The 21706-nt window shown below is 41.0% G+C and overlaps 1 protein-coding gene across 1 annotated transcript in view; it reads left to right on the forward strand.

Moving 5' to 3' along the window:
• LOC144635173 (uncharacterized) overlaps positions 1 to 21706 on the forward strand; it is a 59681-nt gene that overhangs the window by 32333 nt on the left and 5642 nt on the right. Inside the window, exons 4-7 of the mRNA XM_078494249.1 lie at positions 29 to 193; positions 3488 to 3565; positions 3955 to 4032; positions 4674 to 4995. Of these exons, the coding sequence (XP_078350375.1) occupies positions 29 to 193; positions 3488 to 3565; positions 3955 to 4032; positions 4674 to 4995 (643 nt within the window). The remainder of the gene's footprint in view (positions 1 to 28; positions 194 to 3487; positions 3566 to 3954; positions 4033 to 4673; positions 4996 to 21706) is intronic.

The following is a 21706-nucleotide window of genomic DNA, read 5'->3' on the forward strand; positions in this document are numbered from 1 at the left end:
TTAATTTCTTGGTATATTCTTGTTGAAGAAACACGAGTCGGAATGCCCATTCAAAGTGGTAAAGTGTCCAAACTCAGGCTGTACAGAGAAACTCACCAAGAAAGACCTGAAGATTCACATGGCAAATGAATGTTCTTGGAGGAAAGTTAACTGTGAATATTGTCAAGAATCATTCATCGTAAATCAGAAACAGGTACGTAAATGTTCATATGACCAAAAACTGACAAACGTATAGTTATAAAATGGCTTTTTAAGACTTAAAATACTGTCATGTATTGTGAAACGTGCAGCAGTTTCTAACATTCTATGTTATTTCCTCTTTTTGTTTAAAAACACGCCGGCGACATTCATGTACGTGTCACCGATCTTATGGGTCCCATCAACTTTTTTGTGTCTGTAATGACAGCAACTCTTTAGCTTCACCACTTTTTGTTTCGTTTCCTCAGAAACGATACGGTGTTGTTTTGGATTCGATGTGAACTATTAACACAGTGGAGGCTACAATCCAATCAGGCGAACGCTCGCAACCACCAAGTAAATACGTTTGACCGAAGGCAATTAAAGGGAAATGAATCATTTTATACTGCGTCATAGAATAATGTATCAACACGCGATCATAAAAAATACTCAACGATCCATTTCAACCTTCGCTGATACGCATTCTCACGCCAGGACCTTCTCCAAATTATCATCTGAATTCATCTGAAACCGAATTCAGATAAGACAGAATTTCTTCTGATTGGAACTCGACAACAACTCCAAAAAGTCGGTAACATGACTCACTTGTCTATTGGTTACTCTCGAATTTCTCCATCTTAGGAAGTGCGAAACCTGGGAACTTGGTTTGATTCGAAAATAAACATATTAGGTCATATCAACAAAACTTGTTCATCGGCTTTCTATCCCTTTTACAACATCCGTAGAATTAGGAAGTATTTAATCGTCCTGCTGCTGAATCGCTGCTTCATACCTTTATAACTAGCAGAGTGGATTATTGCAACAGCCTTTTATATGGTCTTCCGAACTCACACATCATGAAACTCCAGCGAATACAGAATATCGCAGCTAGACTGGTCACGGGTTCGCCAAGATTCTGCCACGTCACACCCCTGCTCTATCACCGTTCGATTATAGACTTACGAAATCCACTGGTAAGGTACCCCAAATTCGTCCGAACCATGTTCAAAACTCCATTAAATTTAATTCCGTGGTTAAAGTTCTTCCAAGTTCAAGAAGTAAAGCCCCCAAGCGTGAATGCCAAGTTCGTTCTTCCGTTACCTCTCCGCCTCCTTATTATTATAAGTTGCCACGAGATCCTAAACCTCCAGATAAGTTGCTTATTTGAGTGGAATGCATAATTGAACGGCTTTGCGTCTTATGATGATCAAGAATGTTTCATTCATAAAAACACTAAAAAGATCTGTTAGAAGGCAATCAACACCACAACACAATTACAAAACAAAAAAACAAAACAAAAACAATGAAAAAAATCAAAACAAAATAGAGCAGAACAAAACACAAAACCAAAACAAAACAAAAGACAATACGACAAAAAGCATATCACCATAATGCTGTTGTCACCGTTTGCGATGTTTTTAGGTTTCGATTCGTTCTCATTTCTTATTTTCTTTCATATTAAACGTTAACCAAGCAACAGGAGTTGCTTCATCTAAGCGTGGAGGAATGTTAAACCATAAAAAGTTGATGTTTTTGAACGGTTATTTTGCATAACAATTTTAAGTTTTCGCGTAATACATTCTTTTCGTTGACACCTTTTGTGAAGTTATTTTTATCATCAAACACTTATTTCATCTTTGATTACGATATCAATTATATACTAAACACTTATTTCATCTTTGATTACGATATCAATTATTTACTGATTTTTGGGAATGTTTGAATTGAGTGCAATTTTGGTTGAAGTTATCTTTCTTATCTAGTGTGTGTTTTTTTTGTAACGAGAGTCAAGGTTTCTTGTGAGTTAGTTGCCGGAAAACAGTTTTGTTCGACTATTGAACGACAAACTAAATTCATAATATTTACTCATTCCTAGGTAACCTACACTATCAACCATTGTTTAAGAACAAAAGACATACTTGTTTGCTTATTTATGATTAAATAGATCTTAACCTTTTTGACCTTAAATTGGTCAACCACGGATTCTTCCTGGAATAACTTGTTTCTGACCTTAAGTTGTTTTATACACTTGTATTCGGTGATATTTTTCTAGCAGGAAACCTTGACCTTATATTTCCACGTTTTGTAAGGACAAAGAACCTTTTTAACTATTGTACAATGTTTATCCACCTTTTTGTACATCCTTGTTTGAACAGCCATGTACGCAAATATTCTTTTAAATTCGGCTTGCACAAACGACTGCTCTGAACTCGTAAACAACTTAGTATTCATTTATGGAAAGGGGTCGGACTGTAGTTACCGAATAACACGCCCTTTCTTCTTCGATTTTAGTGGAAAAGTTGTTGTTTGAACTTGTTAACAAGAAAACCTATTTTCGGCTCTAACTGTACAACTGTATTACCTGTAACTGTTTTTGTTGTAGAAAAACAATGTTTGTAATTTTTACATAGCTCGCGCTGTTTTATTTTGGCCAGTTCACGTTTGGTTCGTAACGAAATTTTGGAAAGAAAAGCGTTTTCGACATCGCAAATAGCTCGAAGGTATACCTTAAACGCGCAGTCGTACTTCAACGAAAACTAACTGCGCAAGTCATTACGTAAGCTTAGACACATCAAAATTGGCGTTTGACAGAGATTGACAGTTAAAGAATCTGGCTATCATAAAAGGGCGCGAGCTGCTTTACACACCAGAGAATTGAGAACAACATTGTAAGTGAAGGTTCTACGCCTGAGGTAGAGTTGATTAAAGAAGATTGAATCAAGACGAGTTGACGGTCATTCCTGTTTAAAAGTGGGAACTGCTAGTCCCCTTTAAATCCCGCTTTTAACAATATGGCCGTAATTTGAAAATCTTGAAGGACTCTTCAATAGAACAAAGTTGTGCAAAAATCTTATCCGTAAAGGGTTTAGTTTACAAAAGTTGAAGGTCAGAAGTGTTTCTTAGCAAGAAATTGGTAGTTAAGAAGGACCCCCTTAACTGTGTGGCGGGAAGCCACACGCCGCTAGCGCACGAGCCTACTCGCAGACTGTACTGAGTGTGTTGAGTATCAATGTACAACAAAGCGTAAGTTTTTAGCAAAGCGCGATACTCTGTTTTTTTACATTTTTGAACCAACTTATCAGTTTAATTAAGTTATGAGGTGCGTTGTCGTCTCTTTGAAAGTGCTCTAACTTATTATAGGAATATAACGAAGCATTTTACCAACGTGAACAAAATTTACGCATAATAAAATTAATGCGAATTGTCGAAAAGTTCTGTTTAGGGCGATGGATTTTAAATAAATAAAATAAAGCGTATCGTTAATTTCCTATAACTGAGGTAATTCAAACTTTTGTGTGATTCACTTTAGGAACATTTTGATATTTGTGGAAAGTTTCCTGTTCAGTGTACTAACAAGTGTGGTTTGAGAGATATTCCACGGGAAAAGGTTTGTTTTATGCTTTTGACCCATATCGCTGAACACACCATATTAGCTAAAGCACGTTATGTACTTATTCCACTGTCATGTTTTGTTTATTTATTTATTATTGAGCAATCAATAATTGTAAGAAAGTCTCGGGATTGTCTGATAGATTAAACTAGATTAACTTTCATTGTGTAAGGAGCTATTTTTTTTGGGGGGGGTGGGGGAGGGGGAGAGAATGGGGAAATACAAAGGTACTATAGGAAATGCTCTCTACAGAGAGAGGGAAATCGATAGTATGCAATCTATTGTTGGGGGACCATCATTTGACGAAAGATGAAGCCCAGAAGGTGAATTTAAAATTTATGTTTAAACCAGATTCTTTTGTTTTTAGTTGTGTTTCTTTTTTGTAGCTTGATGTTCATGTTCGTGATGAATGTCCTGCAACCATAGTTCAGTGTGAATACAAGAACTTAGGATGTGAAGCAGTGGTATGAACTTGGTTATATCAAGAAAATATGAAGTATATCAACATTCATATTCTCTTGCTTATATATATTATTCAAATTTAAATTTCCTAACACGTCATTCACTTTGCATACAGCTAGGCTGTGAAGCAGTAGCATGAACATGTTTAAGGAAAAATAGAATCTCGGTCGAGTTCAGGCATCCTCGGAAACCCAGGGACAGCTAGTGGGAGCAGGAGAAAGTCTATCCGGGCGAGAGAAAAAAATCGGCGGAAAAAGTCAAGAACGAAAAGAATAGAACCGAGATTATATTTTTCCTAACGCAGCCAGAAGTCTTTAACAATTATTATAGACTTCTGATACAGCTTCAGTAAATAATCAACTGGAAAGTCGTCCTAACCTTTTTTGATATATATTTAAATAAACCACTGTCGAATTTCCCCCTTTGTTATTTTCGAAGAAACAATATCAATATTTATATCGAACAAGATTTTTTTACTTTTTTTTAAAAAAAAATTCCTTGGATGAGAAGGAGTTGAAAGTTGAAGTCTAGCGCTGACAACTTAGAGCAACGTAAAACATGCAACTAGGGAACCCGACGCGCATGGCAAAAAAGCTTTGAATTTGCACAGCCGTTGATTGTGAATCATTTTGTCTGATTACAGTTTCCAAGATCAAACGCCAAGTCCCACTCGGAATCTCAAGTTGACCTCCATTTGAACTTAACTCTTCGCGGTCTTGAAGCCACTCAGCTTCAAGTTAGTGAGCTTGTCAGCCTGGTTAAGGATCAGTCACAACAGATAGAGCGACAATCGCAGCAGATAGAGCGATTGATGTCCAAGCATGAAGAACAGTCACAACAGATAGAGCGAGTGACGTCCAGGGATGAGGAACAGTCACAACAGTCGTCTGTACAGAAGATTGCCGCCTTTCAAGCTGTTTATGACAAGGCGCGCGCGGTAACAGGGAAACAAGAATTCATATCCAGTGAGCCATTTTATTTGTTTAAATGCGGATAAAATTAAGAATCGGTATGATGCCAAACGGCGGTGGTTCTCCAAATGCACCTTCTGAGGGAGGATTCATAATTTATGTAGAAGCCCCCCTATCATTTGGTGTATTTTTCCTGCCCCCCCCCCCCCCCTCATTGCATAACCCATAACCGTGGGCAATATACCATGACATCCCCCACCACCACCACCACCACCACCCAAAAAACCCTGAAGATTAAAACAAGACATTTTAGTCTCAAAATTAACCACATTATGACAATTGTTTTATCAGCAAAACTACTTTCTACTTACTTATCCTCATCGAGCCCTTTTTGGACTCTTGAGGCCGGCCACAAAATTGCGCCATCCATCCCGGTCCGCCACCGATGCGACAGCAGCCCCCAACGAACGCTATCCTAGCTGGTTTCTTTCTGTCTCCACGGTTTTTCTCCACGTTTCTCTCGGCCGGCCTCGCCTCCTTTTACCTTCAGGTGCCCACGTTAGCGCAGTTGTTGAGATTTTGCCTGGACTTGTTCGCAATACGTGCCCTATCCATCACCATCTTCTCACTCGTATGAGGGCTGATACTGGCGTTTTCCTTGTTGTTTCGAAAAGCTCTTCGTTTCTCAGATGGTTGGGCCAAAATCTCCTTAGCTCTCTCCTCAGGCATGTGCAGTGAAACACATCCAGTTTGTTGAGATCAGTTGTTGTCATGCATGAACAGCACGTTTAAGTTGCGGATGCGCAGCTTGGTCTTCTGACTGAATCTGCCTGACCTCCAGATGTTCTGATGTCTGGTGAATGCAATTCTGGCTAGTTCTAGTCGCCTCTTGATGTCTACTTCTGTGCCGCCAAATTTGTCAAGTACTGAGCCTAGGTACACAAAGGATTCCGCATCTTCCAGCTCCTTTCCTTCTATCCTGATGAAGGCTGTGCATCTGTGGTTCATCCCAAGTGTCTTTGTTTTGCGCAGGTTGATCTGAGCCCAACAACGCTGGCGGTGGCTGCTAGTCTATCAGTCTTCTGCTGGAGATCGGCAAATCTGTTTGAGATCAGAGCAACATCATCGGCATAGTCCAGGTCTTCTAGAACTGATGTAAGCTTCCATCTCAAGCCGCGTTTCCTGTTGTTTGTGTGCCGCATGACCAAGTCCATGACCAAGACAAAGATGAAGCCAGACATCACACATCCTTGTCGCACGCCGCTCTTCACTTCAAATCAGCTAGAATACCTTCCGCTTTCTGTTACACAGCTTGAACGCTGATAGTGTAGTGCCTTGAACGTCCTGATAGAGATATCATGGATGCCATACTGCCCATAATGTCCCAAAGTCGCTATCTGATGATGCAGTCAAAGGCCTTCGAAAAGTGAACGAAGTTAATGTACACTGGTGCTTGCCATTATTTGCTCAGATTTTCCCCTTCCAGATCGAAATCCTGCCTGCTCCTGCCTTATCATCTCGTCCACACCACTCTTTAACACACATATAAGGTGGCGGTTTTGGCACAAATCGAGACAACTCGCTCGGCTCGCCGGCTCGCCTCGCTCTTTGTCTCGATTAGTGACCAAAACCGCCACCTTATATGTGTGTGCAAAAATCGCGAGCGGCACCCAAAATCTCTGCGGCTTGAGCGCTCACAAATCTCAAGCTGCCTTGCTGTGCCAGAATCATTTTTCAATTGAACAAATATTTTTCTTTGGTATATACAACAAGATGGCTGCCGCAAGATATTCGTCAGAAGTTTTGCAAGCTATGATGGAGGAAAACCTCCGTGAATTTCAAAGAAATCCACAAAGAAACGAAACTTTTTTACTGGCCCAATCCGATTTTAATGAATGGCTACGCGTGTGGAAAATTGCCATACCAGAGGGTGGCCGTGCCAGCAAAGACCTTTTTGTCTTTCAAAAGAAAAAAAAAGGAAAGTTTGTTAATTTGGTAATGAATGAAATAAGAGATTTGAAAAGCGTAAAAGTAAGCTTTGGGTTGCAAATAAAGTTCACAAAAGAAAACTTTGAGACTGGTGAAACACAAGAGATGGAGCATTATTTTAAAGAAAAAGAACCGCACGTTTTTAACGAACATAATAAACAACAGATAAAACAAGAGTTCGATAGATTTATTGAAAGAGCAAAGGGTCAAATTGAGGCTTGGTCAGAGCGCGGCTCTGGCTGGGTTATTGAAAGAATAACCGAAGCGTACGTTAATGTTGCACGCTATCAGCCATTGCGCGGAGGAACATATTTACCTCTTCCAGCTAATTTGGCAAAAAAGAAAGCAATTATTAACGTGCAAAACAGGGATAACGAATGTTTGAAGTGGGCTTTGAGAGCTGCTTTATTTCCACCAAGAGATGGAAAAAATCCACAAAGAACAAGCAAATACCCTGTTAACGATGGAATTAACTATGAAGGAATTCTCTTTCCAACACCTGTAAAACAGCTTGACAAGCTTGAGGCGCAAAACAAAAACCTCGCAATAAATGTGTTCGGCTGGGAAGACAATTGTGTGATTGTACACAGAATAAGCGAGAAAGAAAGAAAAATTCCTCGTATTTGCCTTATTTTAATTGAGTCAGGATTAATTCAGCATTACTGTTTTGTAAAAAAAGTAAGCGCTTTACCCTTTGATCAGAGCAAACATCAACATGCAAAACACTTTTGCATGATGTGCTTGACCGGTTTCACAAGAGCTGACTTGCTTGAGAACCACGAAAAATATTGCAATGGCATTAACGGCAAGCCGACAAGGATCGAGATGCCGGAAAAGGGGAAAAACACCATTTCTTTCCAAAATCATCACAAACAGATGAAGGTACCATACGTGATATATGCCGACTTTGAGGCTTTGGTCAGAAAGATTTCGGGCTGCGAGCTTGGGCCAGAGAGCAAGCAAAAAAGCTACACCGAGAAGACAGAACAGCACGAGGCATGTGGTTTTGCTTACACAGTTGTAAGGAGTGACGGTAGGAATAAACGGCCAGTGGTTTACAGAGGCAAAAACGCTGTTGAAGTGTTTTTGAAGCAACTTTTAAATAAAGAAAATTTGATACGAAAGAGTTTGGCAACACCAAAGCCACTTGTTATGACGGCAAAAGATTGGGAAAAACACAAAAATGCAACTGAATGCCACATTTGCACCAAAAGTTTGATAAAAGATCTCTTTTTTGACTCATTACCTGTTTGGGACCATGACACAGGCCGTTATTGCGGCCAAAGCCACAAATGTTGTTATTACGCGGCACTCAAAAAAATAAATTTTGTTGGGCCAAAAAGAGAAAGAAAAGAAAAAGACAAAATAGACCAATGGATTGCAAACAATCAGGAAAAATGTTTTTTTTGCGCAGAACCTTTGATGAAGCAAAACTTTAAAGACTCTGTCAAAGATCATTGTCACATAACAGGCAAGTATCGCGGAGCCGCGCACAACGCGTGCAACCTGAAAATGCGAATAAAACCAAAAACAGACCAAATACCAGTTGTATTTCACAACCTGAGGGGCTATGATGCCCACCATTTAATGCAAGCGATGTCAAAGCTGTCGAAAGCGACAAAGAAAGAGGTGAAATGTGTTGCAAACAACATGGAGAAATACATTACATTTTCATTTGGTGGTCTGCGTTTTATTGACAGCTTAAACTTTTTACAAGGAAGCCTTGATTCACTTGTAAGTGCGGCACCAAAGGAGTCATTAAATATAACAAAATCTCTTACTTCACAAAATTTTGAACTTCTTTTCAAAAAGGGGATTTATCCGTACGAGTACATGGACTCATGGGAAAGATTTAGAGAAACAAGTTTGCCTGAAAAAGAAAAGTTTTACAGTAAACTTAACGACGATCATATAAAAGACGAAGAGTACGATCACGCAAAGAGGGTATGGGAAGCTTTTGGTTGCAAAACGCTGGGCGACTACCACGACCTGTGCGTTAAAACAGACGTCGCTTTGTTGGCAGACGTTTTCGAAAACTTTAGAAAAATCTGCCTTGAGCAGTACGGGTTGGATCCTGCGAATTATTTTACTTCGCCCGGCCTTTCTTGGGATGCACTATTGAAAAAGACAGAAGTTGAGCTGGAGCTGCTTACAGAGGTTGACATGCACCTTTTTATCGAAAGAGGACTGCGTGGAGGGATTTCGATGGTTAGCAAGAGATACGCAAAGCCTAACAATCCATATGTTGAAGGCTTCGATCCGAGCAAGCCAAAAAAATACATTATGTACCTCGATGCAAACAACCTTTACGGGTGGGCAATGAGCAAGCCGCTGCCAAAAAGTGGTTTTAGATGGAAAAGAGTTATGCCGACTGAAAAAGAAATAATGAGAAAAAAGGAGTTTGCAAAAACCGGCTGGATTTTGGAGGTAGACCTCGAATACCCTACAGAACTGCATGAAGAGCACAACAGCTACCCATTAGCACCTGAGAAAAAGAAAATAAATAAGGACTTGTTTTCACCCTACCAAAAGGAATTGATAAAAAACCTTGATCTGGACCCACCAGACAGCGAAAAGCTTGTTTTAACTCTTGAAGACAAAACTAATTATGTTGTGCATTATCGAAACTTGCAGTTTTATTTGAAACAGGGAATGAAACTCAAAAAAGTGCACAGGGTTTTGGAGTTCGAACAGGAATGTTGGATGGAGCCGTACATAAAGATGAACACAGAATTTAGGAAAAAAGCGAAAAACGACTTTGAAAAAAACTTTTACAAGCTAATGAATAACTCAGTTTTCGGAAAAACAATGGAAAACCTGCGTAACCGTGTTGACATAAAAATAGCGCGAAGCGACGAAACGAACAAAATAAGAAAACTGGTTGCCAGTCCATTGTACTCAAGACACGTTCTGTTTTCAAACGATCTGGTCGGAATAGACATGCGGAAAAGCAGACTTTTTCTCAATAAACCTGTCAACACAGGTATGACTATCCTTGACGTAAGCAAGATTTTGATGTATGACTTTTTTTACAACGAAATGAAAATGGAGTACGGGCAGCGCTGCGAGCTTTTGTATACAGACACTGACAGCCTTCTTCTGGAGATTGAAACAGAGGATATTTACGAAGATATTTATCAAAACAAAACTCTATACGACACAAGCGACTACCCAAAAGAGCACTCACTTCATTCATACAAAAACAAAAAGGTCTTGGGAAAAATGAAAGACGAATGCGCAGGAACACCAATTTCAGAGTGTGTCTGTTTGAGGCCAAAAATGTATTCAATACTGACAGAAGACCAAAAAAAAATAAAAAAAGCTAAAGGAGTAAAAAAGTGTGTGGTAAAAAAGAAAATCTTGCACGAAAATTATTTAGAAACGCTTTTTGGAACAAAGCAGTTATGGCATGGAATGAACATACTTAGAAGCGAGGGTCATGAGATTTACGGAATGCATCTCAACAAAGTCTCGCTGTCGCCTTTTGACTCAAAGCGATGGATAGCGGATGATGGGATACATACAAATGCTTACGGGTATAAGTTTTGCGAAACAAAGCCGACATAAACAGAACGTTTATAGCTTTTCTGGTGGTAACTGTGTATTTGGAGGAATAATAAGCAATTCTTCACGCACAAAGCCGCGCTTGGGGCCATCGTGCAAGTAATAAAGCACTGGCTGATCAGGTTTAGTAACAGACCTTTCGATGCTGTAGACTTTTAATGACCAAATCGGATCTGTTGCCCTTTTTACGCCGCCTTCTAGCTCGCCAGGTTGGAAGAGATAGCGCACATTAACGAGAGAGGGGAGTTTTTTTTCTTTCAAGCCAACAGGTCTTGTATATTTTGAGGACGGCTTGGACGAAACAGCCTTTTCTTTGATTGCAGCAGCAGGTTTCTTGCCAGTAAGACTGGTTACTTCGTTGTTCAGAGCGGTAACAACTTCGGGAAGCCTTTTTACCCACGCTGTCGACCGCTGGCCAGATGGCAGGTTCATCTCGACACCGTACTGATAACCAAACAGGCGCCCTGCCAGTGTTTGATTAAAACGTTCAACAATAGCTTGATCTCTGTGGATATTAACACGCCCGCGTCTAATATAGGTTTTGTGATTTTCCATTTCTTTGGTAACAGCTCCCATGAATTCGCGACCAGGGTCAACTTGAAGCATCTGTGGCCATTTTAGTGCACTTCGCCTGTAAATTGTCTGAAAACCTTTTGCAACCTCAGTTGAATCTTTGGAGGTCAAAGGCTCGGCCTCTTTGTAACGGCTGGCAACGTCGACAACAGTCAGAGCGTATTTGTAAACTTTTCGCCCTCGCGGCAGTTTGTCGTGTGGCAGAAAAAGAAGGTCCGCCTGGTGGACCGCGTTAGGGGTAGAAACATCGAATTTTGGGTGAGGAACGTATCGTGGTGCCGGAAGGTAGATCTGCCAAAGGGCCTGCTTAACTAGCCACTTTTTTGCGGCATCTTCGGAAACCTTGGCAGCCTCGGCTAATTTTTTTATCGCTGCAATTCCCTTCCAGTAGCCCTGGGGGCTATAGTAGACTTTCGAGATCTTTGCATCCATGCGTATACAAGAAAAAAAAAGAAACGTTTAAAGAAACCGAAAGGCAGCGTACCCAAGTGCAAGCGCGCCAGCGCCAACGAACATCAGTTCACCTTGTTTCTGCTGCTCGCTTGGCTGATAAAAATCAGAGAACTTGGGCTCTTTCGGAGGAATCATTTGTTTGTCAGGATGTGCCTGGTTGTAGAGTTTGAAAGCGTAGTCAGTGTTTGTGAAGTTCTGTTTGGCCTGCTCTTTTATTTCCGCGTTGGTTTGTATCCAGTCGAGGAGCTTGGTGCGGTCTCGAGAGTATTTTGCGTAAGCTGCCTGGTAAGCCTCTAGAGCTTTGTCGTGCCTTTCTTTTTCTTTCAAAGCGGCGTCATCTCCGCCACCCAAATATTTGGCAAGATAGTTGCCACCAATAAAAGCAACAGCATTTAAGATAGCCCCGCCTGCCATAATTGCGACGCTGGCCATTGTGTGTATTTGTTCTTATATTATGAGAATTTTTTTTTAATTGGTGGGAAGAATTTTCTGGTCTTCTAGATATTGTTTAAGGGCAAGACTGCCTGTCATGACAGCCGTGAACTTTGCATAGTTCATAAAACTGCTGCTTGGGTCAGATGTGAAGTTTTCTTTTACAACTTTTTTAGCAGCCCAGCCGATTCCGGCGGCAAGGCCAGTAAGAGTGGCAGCATCCATGAGTGTTTTTACGAGCTTGTTGTCAGACATGGCGTTTTGATATAAAATAAAAATAAATATTTAAATGAAATTTATTTAATAATTTTTTTAATCCATCGGACGGATTCCTCTTTTTGAGCCATTTTGGCTTGTTGGTTGCGGAATTCTAGAGCCCGTTTGGCGCGTGTCTGAAGAACGCGTTGCAACCCTTCCAATACTTTCTGCTGTAACTGGTGTGTCATCAGTTATAAGAGTTGGCGGAGCTTTAAATGTTGGACTTCTTTTTTCGTTTATAAAGGCTTTTATGTCTTCGCGTTTCGCATAAGTTGTAACGATTGCAACGCCGATACCAAGCAAAGATATCCATTGATTTGTGGTGAGACCGCTTGATTGCGGCTGAGCCTCGGGCGGAGCTGGTTCCGTTACGGCCGGTGGTGTTACATTTCGCTTTGCAGCAGCAGATTTCTTTTCCTTTTCTTTTGCAATTATTGCAGCAGCCTCGACAGCAGCTTTTTTCTGTGCTTCACGAGCCTGTTTTGTTTTTTCAGCTGCAAGCTTGCCAGCAGCCACTCGCTTTGGATTTTTGGCAGGCTTTGTTGCTGGAGTTGTTGAAGTAACTTGTTTCTGTTCTTCTTGAGCGATCGGAGTTTGTTCGAGCTCGGCCATTTATAATAAAAAAATAATAATATTTAAATAGAAAATTGCTCAGCAAGATTTTTTGCTAAGCAATTGCTAAGCATTGTTCAGTAATTACTTAGCATTTTCATAGCATTGTTCAGAAAAATCTTCAGTAGTGTTTGTGTCCGCATCTTTGGAAGCACCTTTGGTTTCGCACAGCGAAGTGTGCGACTTTGTAGCTTCGTTTAAATCAACGTGCTTTGTTGTGATGAGCGCAGCATTTGCAACGGCAAGAAAGCCGCCGCATTTCAAAGCCAGACCGCCTGCCAAAGTGGACAGCTCTTTACTGATAATGTAGTCGTTTTTGAGTTCCTTTTGATAATCATTGACGTCCTTGATATTTACGGCCATACCAACGACTTTGGTTGCAAGAAAAATAAAGCTGTCAATCAAGCTGTCGGTTGTTTTGGATCCAACGTATGCCTCATATCTCTTTAAGTACTTTTCGACTTCTTTATATGTCAAGCGCTTCACCTGCTCGTGTGTCAGTTGCACACCGATTGCTTCTTTGGCTTTTCCTGTTGAAACAAGGATTGCAAGCTGTTTACGCAAAGCAGCAATGTCAGGGCCTTGAATGGATGCCATAGCGCTTTCTGTACTTTCTGGTTCAGCTCCTAGCAGTTCCATTACGGAAGCTAATTCTTGTTCACTTGCAGCGCCCTTCACGCTCTCGGGAGGAGAAGTTGCGAAAGGGTCAGCCATTTATTACTATAAAAAATATGTTCAATAAAAAAAAATTGTTCCGTAAGGGTGGCGATGAGAAATGACAAGATGCGAAAACTTATTTTTTTTTAGCTTTAAAATGATTTCTTTGTAATCCTCATTGGCAAGTTCGCCAGCGTAATCCTCAAAGATTGCCTTCGTGGTCTTGGCAGAGGGGGTGTAAAAGAAAACGATTGCCGCCACATTTTCGCGGAATGAGGCTGAGTCATTTTTTGAGTTAACACCCATATGCTCAAGCCTGCGTGGCGAGCAGAGAAAGCAAGATTCACCAATTCACCCGTTCTTCCCTTTACATCTTTCGATGCAGCACAGTCGTCGAGGATGATAAGCGTGTTCGTACCCTCAAAAAGAAATCTTGAAAGCCTTAACCAAGATTCCACCTCGTGCTGCTTGCAAATGAAAACAAAAAATCGAATATCTTCCTCAGCAAAGCGATAATAAGTCTTGTTGTGCGCGAACGTCGGGCAGATGAGCACGATGTAGTCAAACTTGCCTCGGAAAGGGCCACAAAGCTGATTGACCACGTATCTTGTTTTTCCTGAGTTCGTTGGTCCCACAATGAGGGCGTTGAAGGGTATATTGGCAGGATCCATCTTCGTTCGTATATTATAAAAGCACAGATTCTAACTGCCTGCCAATTATATTCATTTGGGCGTCGCTGATTACGTAAATGTGGCAGTTCAAATTACCTGAGCCGCTTGCTTTCCTCTCTAGCTCAAGCTGGACACCGTCCTTTGTGTTCACAAGGCGCGTGCCGCTTCCGTGCATCGAGTGGTCAGCCATGGAACGCAGATCAATAAGAAGGCCAAACTTGTCTTCTGTGTAAAACTTTTGCAGAGTCATGTGCTGCGTTTTATTTTTTTCTTTCATGTAGAATCTTTTAACTTCTCCCCAAATGTCCATTCCTTCGATGCCGTTGTTGTACAGCATGTTTGGCGAGCCGTTGACAGTGATGCTTACTTTTGTAAGGTCCGGGTTAATGTACTTTTCCGAGCTCCTTGCACCTTTGTTATATTGCTCAATAAATAGGAGCAAGATACCTTTCATGGACCTCCTCTGCGGGTTGACCCTTAGATTCAGACGTGTGTCGGAGCCTTTTGCAAAAGTCGTCACTTTATCACGCTGGATGTGGTCGTAAGCGAACTCTTTGCCGCCCGAATAAGCGCTGAACGCTTCATCTGCAATTTCCTTGCTTCTTATCATCTCGTACTCCAGCTGGATGTTTGTCAACTTGTATTTTAGTTTTGTTGTATCTGAGCCTCTGACCACATGTTCGGCTGCCGCGAGCTTCAGTTCGAACACAAGATCGTTGTATAGTGCCTGAGGATAAAATGCCCCATGGTCAGTTAAAATCTGGTGATCCAGTCGGATTCGGTATTTATTACCATAGAGCTCATTTAGCTTTTTTTCTGAGTCCACACCTGAAGTTTTCTTATCGCCAGCATTTGAGCGAATTTTGTTAAGTTCCTCGCTCTGAATGCCCTCTGGCACCCTGTCGTCGCGCTCCTCCTGCGAAAGGAAAAAATCCTCAAATATTTTGTAGATGTCATAGCCAACCGTGTCCTGCACGACGGTGCCTTCGTACTTTACAACAAACTTGTCGACCAGAGCTCGGCTGACGTTGTCAACCAGAAAGTTGTTGGCATGGCCTCCGCTCAAGTCGATGTTGAAGCGCAGCGCCAGCGAGCCAGGCACAATGACCTCGTTTTCGTTCAGCTTGGGCACTGAAACATACAACGTTTCCTCTGGATTGGCTTCTGTGCGGTCAAAAGTGATTCGTTTTACCGCGCGCTCGGCTTTCAGTGCGCCGAGTATTTTCTCTGTGCGTCCCGGTCGAAGGTTTTCTTGAACAGCAGCCATCTCTCGATTGGTTTTATTGTTAAATTGAAAAGTTTAATTTGAAAATATATATATATAAATTAAGCGATGGCAACAGGTGGTGGTGAGTTTGGATATGAGGACCCTGATTTGGACCAAGATCTTGACCACAACAGTGATAACGATGATGAAGAGGAACAAGAGGTCGACACAACCCGACCATTTCAGCCCGGGAAGGCATCCACACCCTACCATGGGGGTGAACAACATGATATGCAAACGATGCAGCACGAACAGAGCGGGCTGCCAGACACATCATATGATGAAACACCTTTGTTGGGAAGCTTTATTCATCAAGATGACAAACCGGCAATGATTGACAGAGCTAAAGATTTTATCAAAAGAAAATTCCCCAAAGTGAACTTCGCAAAATTAGACCCAATAGGTTTTAGCAAAAAGAGTGGCAATGAAACTACAATTGTATCCTTTGGATCAAAAGGTGGCGAGACCGAAATTTTCAAAAAAGACGGAACTGGCCTTCTCAAAAAATTCACAGACAAGTTTAAAGCCCCCCCTTGGGCCAGAAGCGGAATCTCTGATTGCTCAAGACAATGAAGAAATAAGAGAAAGCAGACAAAGATTAAGAGAAGCTGAAAGTCAACTACAACAGGCAGAAACAATTGCCATGCAGAAAGAAAAAGCCACCCAAGAAGTAGAAGATCTCAGAATAAGAATCGAGCGAACTCAAGCCAAGATTGATCAACTTGGGTCAAATGTTGAAAATGAATTAGAATTGCGCAGACTTAAGCAACTGAAAAAAAATCTTGAAAAGGATTTTGAAAACGCAAAAAAAGAAGTTGCTGCTCTTGAAAAACAAGCTAAGCAAAAGACAAAAGAACAAACACGAGTCGACCAACTAAGGGCAAGCCTCGCTACCAAAGAGAGCGAAAGAAACACTTTGCAAGAAAGGCTCAACGACACAAGAGCGTTGGATGATCTTAAAGAGCAAGAAGATGAGCTCAAGCGCCAAAACGAGGAAGACAAAAAAATTATTGAGGATGAGAATGCCTCCCCCACTGACAAACAAGCTGCGGAAGAAAGAGTTGCAGAAAGAACCGAGGAGCTCGGGCGTTTGCAAACGCAGATTGCCGAAAGAGAAAGGGCGCTTCCACTTCGTGAGAGGATCAAAGAGATCTTCAAAAAACATGGCGTGACATTAACAGCAATACTTCTTGCTGCTGGTGTCACGATTGGTTCTGTTATGGAGCCATTACAAACGCGTTGAAGGCAACCGGCAAAGCGTTGGGAAAAGGCCTAAGTGATATTGGCTCAAAGGTAGCATCAGCTCTGCCTGGTCTCATTGGCTCGATTGCAAAATTTCTTTTCAAAACCGCTGGTCAAGTAATTGGATATCTTGCAGAGCACACCTGGCTGCTTATCCTTGCTGTGGTTGCTTTTCTTGTTGAAAAATACATCAAAAAGAGACGTTAACGCATAAGGGTGTAGAGCAAAGCTGCAGCTCCAACCGCACCAACAGCGACAGTTGCTTTGTTTATTTCGTGTGAATCATTGGCTACGGCCTTAGTAGCTTTAGCGCTTTGCGCGTTGCTAGCTGGTGTTTCAGCAGCGCTTGCGGCGGGTGCCTGATTTTTTTTTGCTGTGGCGCTCTTGTGTATAGGATTTGAAGGGTGGCTGTTTGGTGGGTTGATTTTTGATTTTCCTCCGGCCATCAGTTTAAGAGCTGCTTTTTTTGTAGCTTTATTAACCTCATCATTCACTCCTAATTTCATCCCAACAACAGCCTGCTTAAGCTGGTTATTGTAACCAACAACGCTTTCTGTGTTTATCACCATACGAGCGGGCATCAGCCAGGCACCTGGGCAGACTGCAAGGTTAAGCCGAACCTTAGCTTCGTCGATGGCGAGTTGGTATCTTTGGACCGACTTTGCCAGATCAGGTTGCCTTATAGCGTCTTCAACCAACACGAGGAACTCACTTTGCGCTTCCTTTGCACGGCCGCCTGTGCCAAGTATGCTACTTCGAACGTTGACCTGCGAACCCAAAATACAGTAGACAAAAGCCTCTATCGACTGGTTTACTCTCGACAAACCTGCTTGGGTCAACCCTTCCGTGGCGTTAGGACAAAACCAGTCTGCCTGTGCATATGCAGCGTCATCTGGCTCGATGTATTGAATTAAGTTACCCTTGCTTGCAGCTCCCCCTTCGTCCGAAAATTTATCGTAATCGGGGTATTTTGCTCCAGTTTTTTGTATACCATGCCCTGATATCCAGATATAAACGTTACCAAGTCCGTGGTTTGCGCCTGTTGTGAAACGGAAATCGCTTGACGGGTCGACACCGAACTCAGCGCATATTCTTTTGTAAGAAGCCACGTCGTACTTGTTGTCAAACTGGCTAAACGTTGGGTCGCCAGGCAAGGCGCTTACGCTCTGAATCCCCCCCATCTGAAACAATATTCGCCTTATCGTGAAATAAACGTGAATAAGGTAAAAATTTCGCACAATCGGTGGCAAGCTAAGAGATGAGTGTTCTTCATCGAAAATCTCTCGGCTTACCCCACTGCCTGTTGTCGCACACCAAACAGCAAAGTTAAGTTGCTGAGGCCAGTAGCCCATATTTTGGCTAGCAAGCCACCTTTTTGACTCTTTTCCTGATGTATGCTTCAGTTTTGTTTTTTGAAAAATCTCTCTTAATTTCGTTGTGAAATATTGGTCTGGTGTGACGTAGATGTTTATTTGGCTGTTAAATATTTTTTTCAAACTCGGTGCGGCTTCGTGAAATCCAACCGCGGGAATTGGCAAAGATGAGCCTTTTGCGCCGCTTGGTGACAGCTGTTGTGGAAAACCGCCTGAAATTTGATTCACCCCCAGTGCTTTTTTCATCTCTGGGCTCCAATATTTGCTGTCAGAGCCAAAAACATTTATCAAATGGCCTTGCCCTGCCTTGTAATAAATGTCTGCCGTTGCTGTGTGGTTGTACGCGAACTCAACTTGTGCAACAAATTTTGTTCGGTCAGCGTTTGGATATTTTGCAAGAAAAGGTTTCCATGCATTGTCTTTTGCCGCTTCAGAAATTTTAGTTGCTTCTGGGGTTTTCATCCACTTCATAAAATCTCTTTCTTTGGAATCAAGAAAAATTGATTGAGAAATGTCATCAGCTCTCGGAATAGGCGGCGCCATTTTATATTAAAGATTTATTTTTCAAAAGATAATTATAAAGATGGTTGTGCTCACAATCGACGCGAGTTCCAACGGAGAAGCTGTTTACTTTGACCAGCCAATTGAAAAACCAAGGTTTATCAGCCTGCTGTCATGCTCGTTACAAAACAGCTGGCATAATCTGGAAGGAATTGGCTCCATAAGCATTAAACAAAACAATGTGAGCAACAATGTTGCTGATTTTTTTCCAGGCAACTACAATTTTGATGAAATTACAACTTACCTGACTAATAAGTTCAAAGATCAACAAAAGCTAACAGTAAAAAGGGATGATTTGAAAAGAGGCTTTTCAATAACAAAACCAAAAAATATTGAAAGCTTTTCTTTTGATAAAAATCTTTCTAAACTTTTTAAGAACACAATTGTTGATGCTGCTAACGCAAGAATTGAAGATTTTACTAAGCCAGACTTTCATTACATTCACTGCGATTTACTTTCCAAAGAAAATAACTTGTATAATGGAAAGCCAAGTGACATTCTCGCTTGTGTACCAATAACCGGGAAACCTTATGATTTGGTTCATTACCCTCAAAATTTTATCAATAATTCACGTCGAACCAACGCTGTTCAGAGTGTGAACAGTGTCACATTGACCGTCAAAGACAAAACTGGCAGTAAGTTTGACTTTGTTGGAGCTCCGCTGCATTTTGAATTAGAATTAAATTAATATTTCTTTATTGTATACGACCATGTCATCTGCTAATGTTCTCCCGAGTGCCCCTGCTTATGGTGATCGCGAAGAAACACAACTTTATCCAAGCCTCCCAACAAATGCCGAGAATTTTCGGCTGACTGAAATAAGTAAAATTGAAAAAGAAATATCCGCTGAAGCTGAGCATTACAGGCTTGTGTTAAAAAAATATAAAAAAGTCCGGAAAGTTATTCACTATTCCGTGGTCTGTCTTGGCGCCGTGACGGCAGCTCTGTCTTCTGGAGCTGTTGCGACTTCACTTACTGGTGTTGGAATTGTTATCGGCGTTCCTGTTGCAGCAGTAGCAGGTATATCTGGCGCAGCTTCCACTGGCCTGTCAGTTATCAACAAAAAGCTTGAACGTAAAGTTAATAAGCACTCAAGAATCCTCGATCTGGCTGTTGCAAAACATGACTCGATAAACAGCTCTGTCTCACAAGCTCTGAATGATAATCTTGTTTCTGACAAAGAGTTTCAACTGATCACACGAGAAATGCAAAATTATCGCCAACTTAAAGATACTTTACGCTCAAACTTTGCAAAAAAACAAACAAATTCACTCCAGCCAGACATCGGAAAAATTCGGGAAGAAATCAAGAGAGAAGAACGCAAAAGATTGGAAAAAAAAACTTCTCGAAAGCGCCACCGACATTTCGAAATAAAATTTCAGTCCAATAAAACATTTTTTCATTTTATAAAAGAATGATTGTCTGCGCTCATCTTGTCGTTTACTTTGTGTTTGAATATTTCACGCCCGAGTGTCAAAAAAATATTCGATACATAACCCGCGATGTTGTTAATTGCCTGAACGAGGCAAAATAAAAGGTTACAGCGCACTTAAAGTGACTTTCAGCCGAGTCGAAAGGATTAAATCTGAGTGTGCAAAAAATACAATTAAGTTGAAGCGAACAGCGAGAAATTGCGTGACCCACAGCGGCATGCAAATTTTTTTTGTGTGCGTGGGTGTACAAAGTCGGGGGATTACCCGAATGATATTTTTAGACGGTGTAATATCATGACTCATCGCCAATGACAAACACCGGCTGTGGTTTTTGTCAAATACTCTCTGTACTACTGTTTCAATCAAGAGTCTTTTCTACCAATTTTTAATCTTTTGCCAGTTGATTCTCAATTTTTTTGCTTTAGCCGTTTAAAGCTTGATTAACACATCGGCTTGTTTACAATCATGTCGCTTTAGAATATTCTGGACTTCCGGTACGTCACACACACATGCCAAACATGCCGATTCGCCATTGATTTTCAGCGTTTTTAAAAAAAAATTTTTTGCGTGAAAAAAAAATCACAAGCGAACAGGAATGTGTGGTGCGATTTGGAATGTCCTTTCTATTGTGCGATTTGGAATGTCCTCTCTATTGTGCGATTTGGAATGTGCTGTATAAGCAAAAATAATTTTACGCAGGATTTTTTTTTCACTTCTCTGGTTGTTGAAACAGTTCAATTGAATCTGATCTATCTTATAAAATATTATTTTTTGGCTTTTAGGTTCCAAAATTTGGTTATGGTGTTTGCTTAAAAAATACATCCCTGACGCCATTTCTATTTATCGGTTTATATTCTAAAAATGCACCCATGACGGCATTTCTATAACTGAGCTCTGTCCTCTAAAAACTCCTAAAAAAAAACAATTAGATTACGTCAAGGGGGTTTTCCGTTTCTTGACAGCAATACACCCACGCAATCAAAGTCATTGTTGTGACTTTCTGTGTTGCTGCAATAATTTATGCACTCACCGGAGCGTGCAAGTCTTGTTTAGCTTGTTAAAACGTTTGCGACAACACTGCTGTCTAATTTTTTTAATTTTTCAATCACCTCGTCTGTTAAAAAGATTGTTATTTGTTTTTCATTTTCTTTAGTTTTTTTGTAGGTTGTAAACGCTTTTCCACGAGATCTTTTCAAGTTTTTCTTTACATTCAAGTTAATTTCTCCAGTTCTCCCTCTTCCCATCTTCGTTTACTCAATAAGAGCATTTGTTCAATTGAAAAATGATTCTGGCGCACCAATGCAGCTCGCGATTTTTTGCGTGCCGCTCGCGCTTATACACACATGTATAATAGGAGTTTTGGCCGTTGGTTCGGGCGAATCCGCTTCCGGAAGCTAAAAAAAAACGGGGGTTTAAAACGAGACTTTTAAAAGGGTGTCAGCACCTCACCCCTTTTTTTTACCATTTCCACTCCTGCTTTCCCGATTTTTTTGTTTGTTTTAGCCATGCTTTGGATAATGATTGCAGCTTTCTTTTTCTTAAGTTTTCTGGTATTTTTTCCAGATCGTACACCAGGTCATATATTTCTGCTAGCCTGAAAAAAGATTCTTTGTAGTTTGTAAAAAAATGTCGTGCAGCCATTTGTTTTGTAAAAAAGAAGTTATTGGTATAAATTCACAG

This window comes from Oculina patagonica, chromosome 13 (genome assembly GCF_052425735.1).
Source record: "Oculina patagonica isolate OP01 chromosome 13, crgOcupat, whole genome shotgun sequence".
NCBI classification, from domain to species: domain Eukaryota; kingdom Metazoa; phylum Cnidaria; class Anthozoa; order Scleractinia; family Oculinidae; genus Oculina; species Oculina patagonica.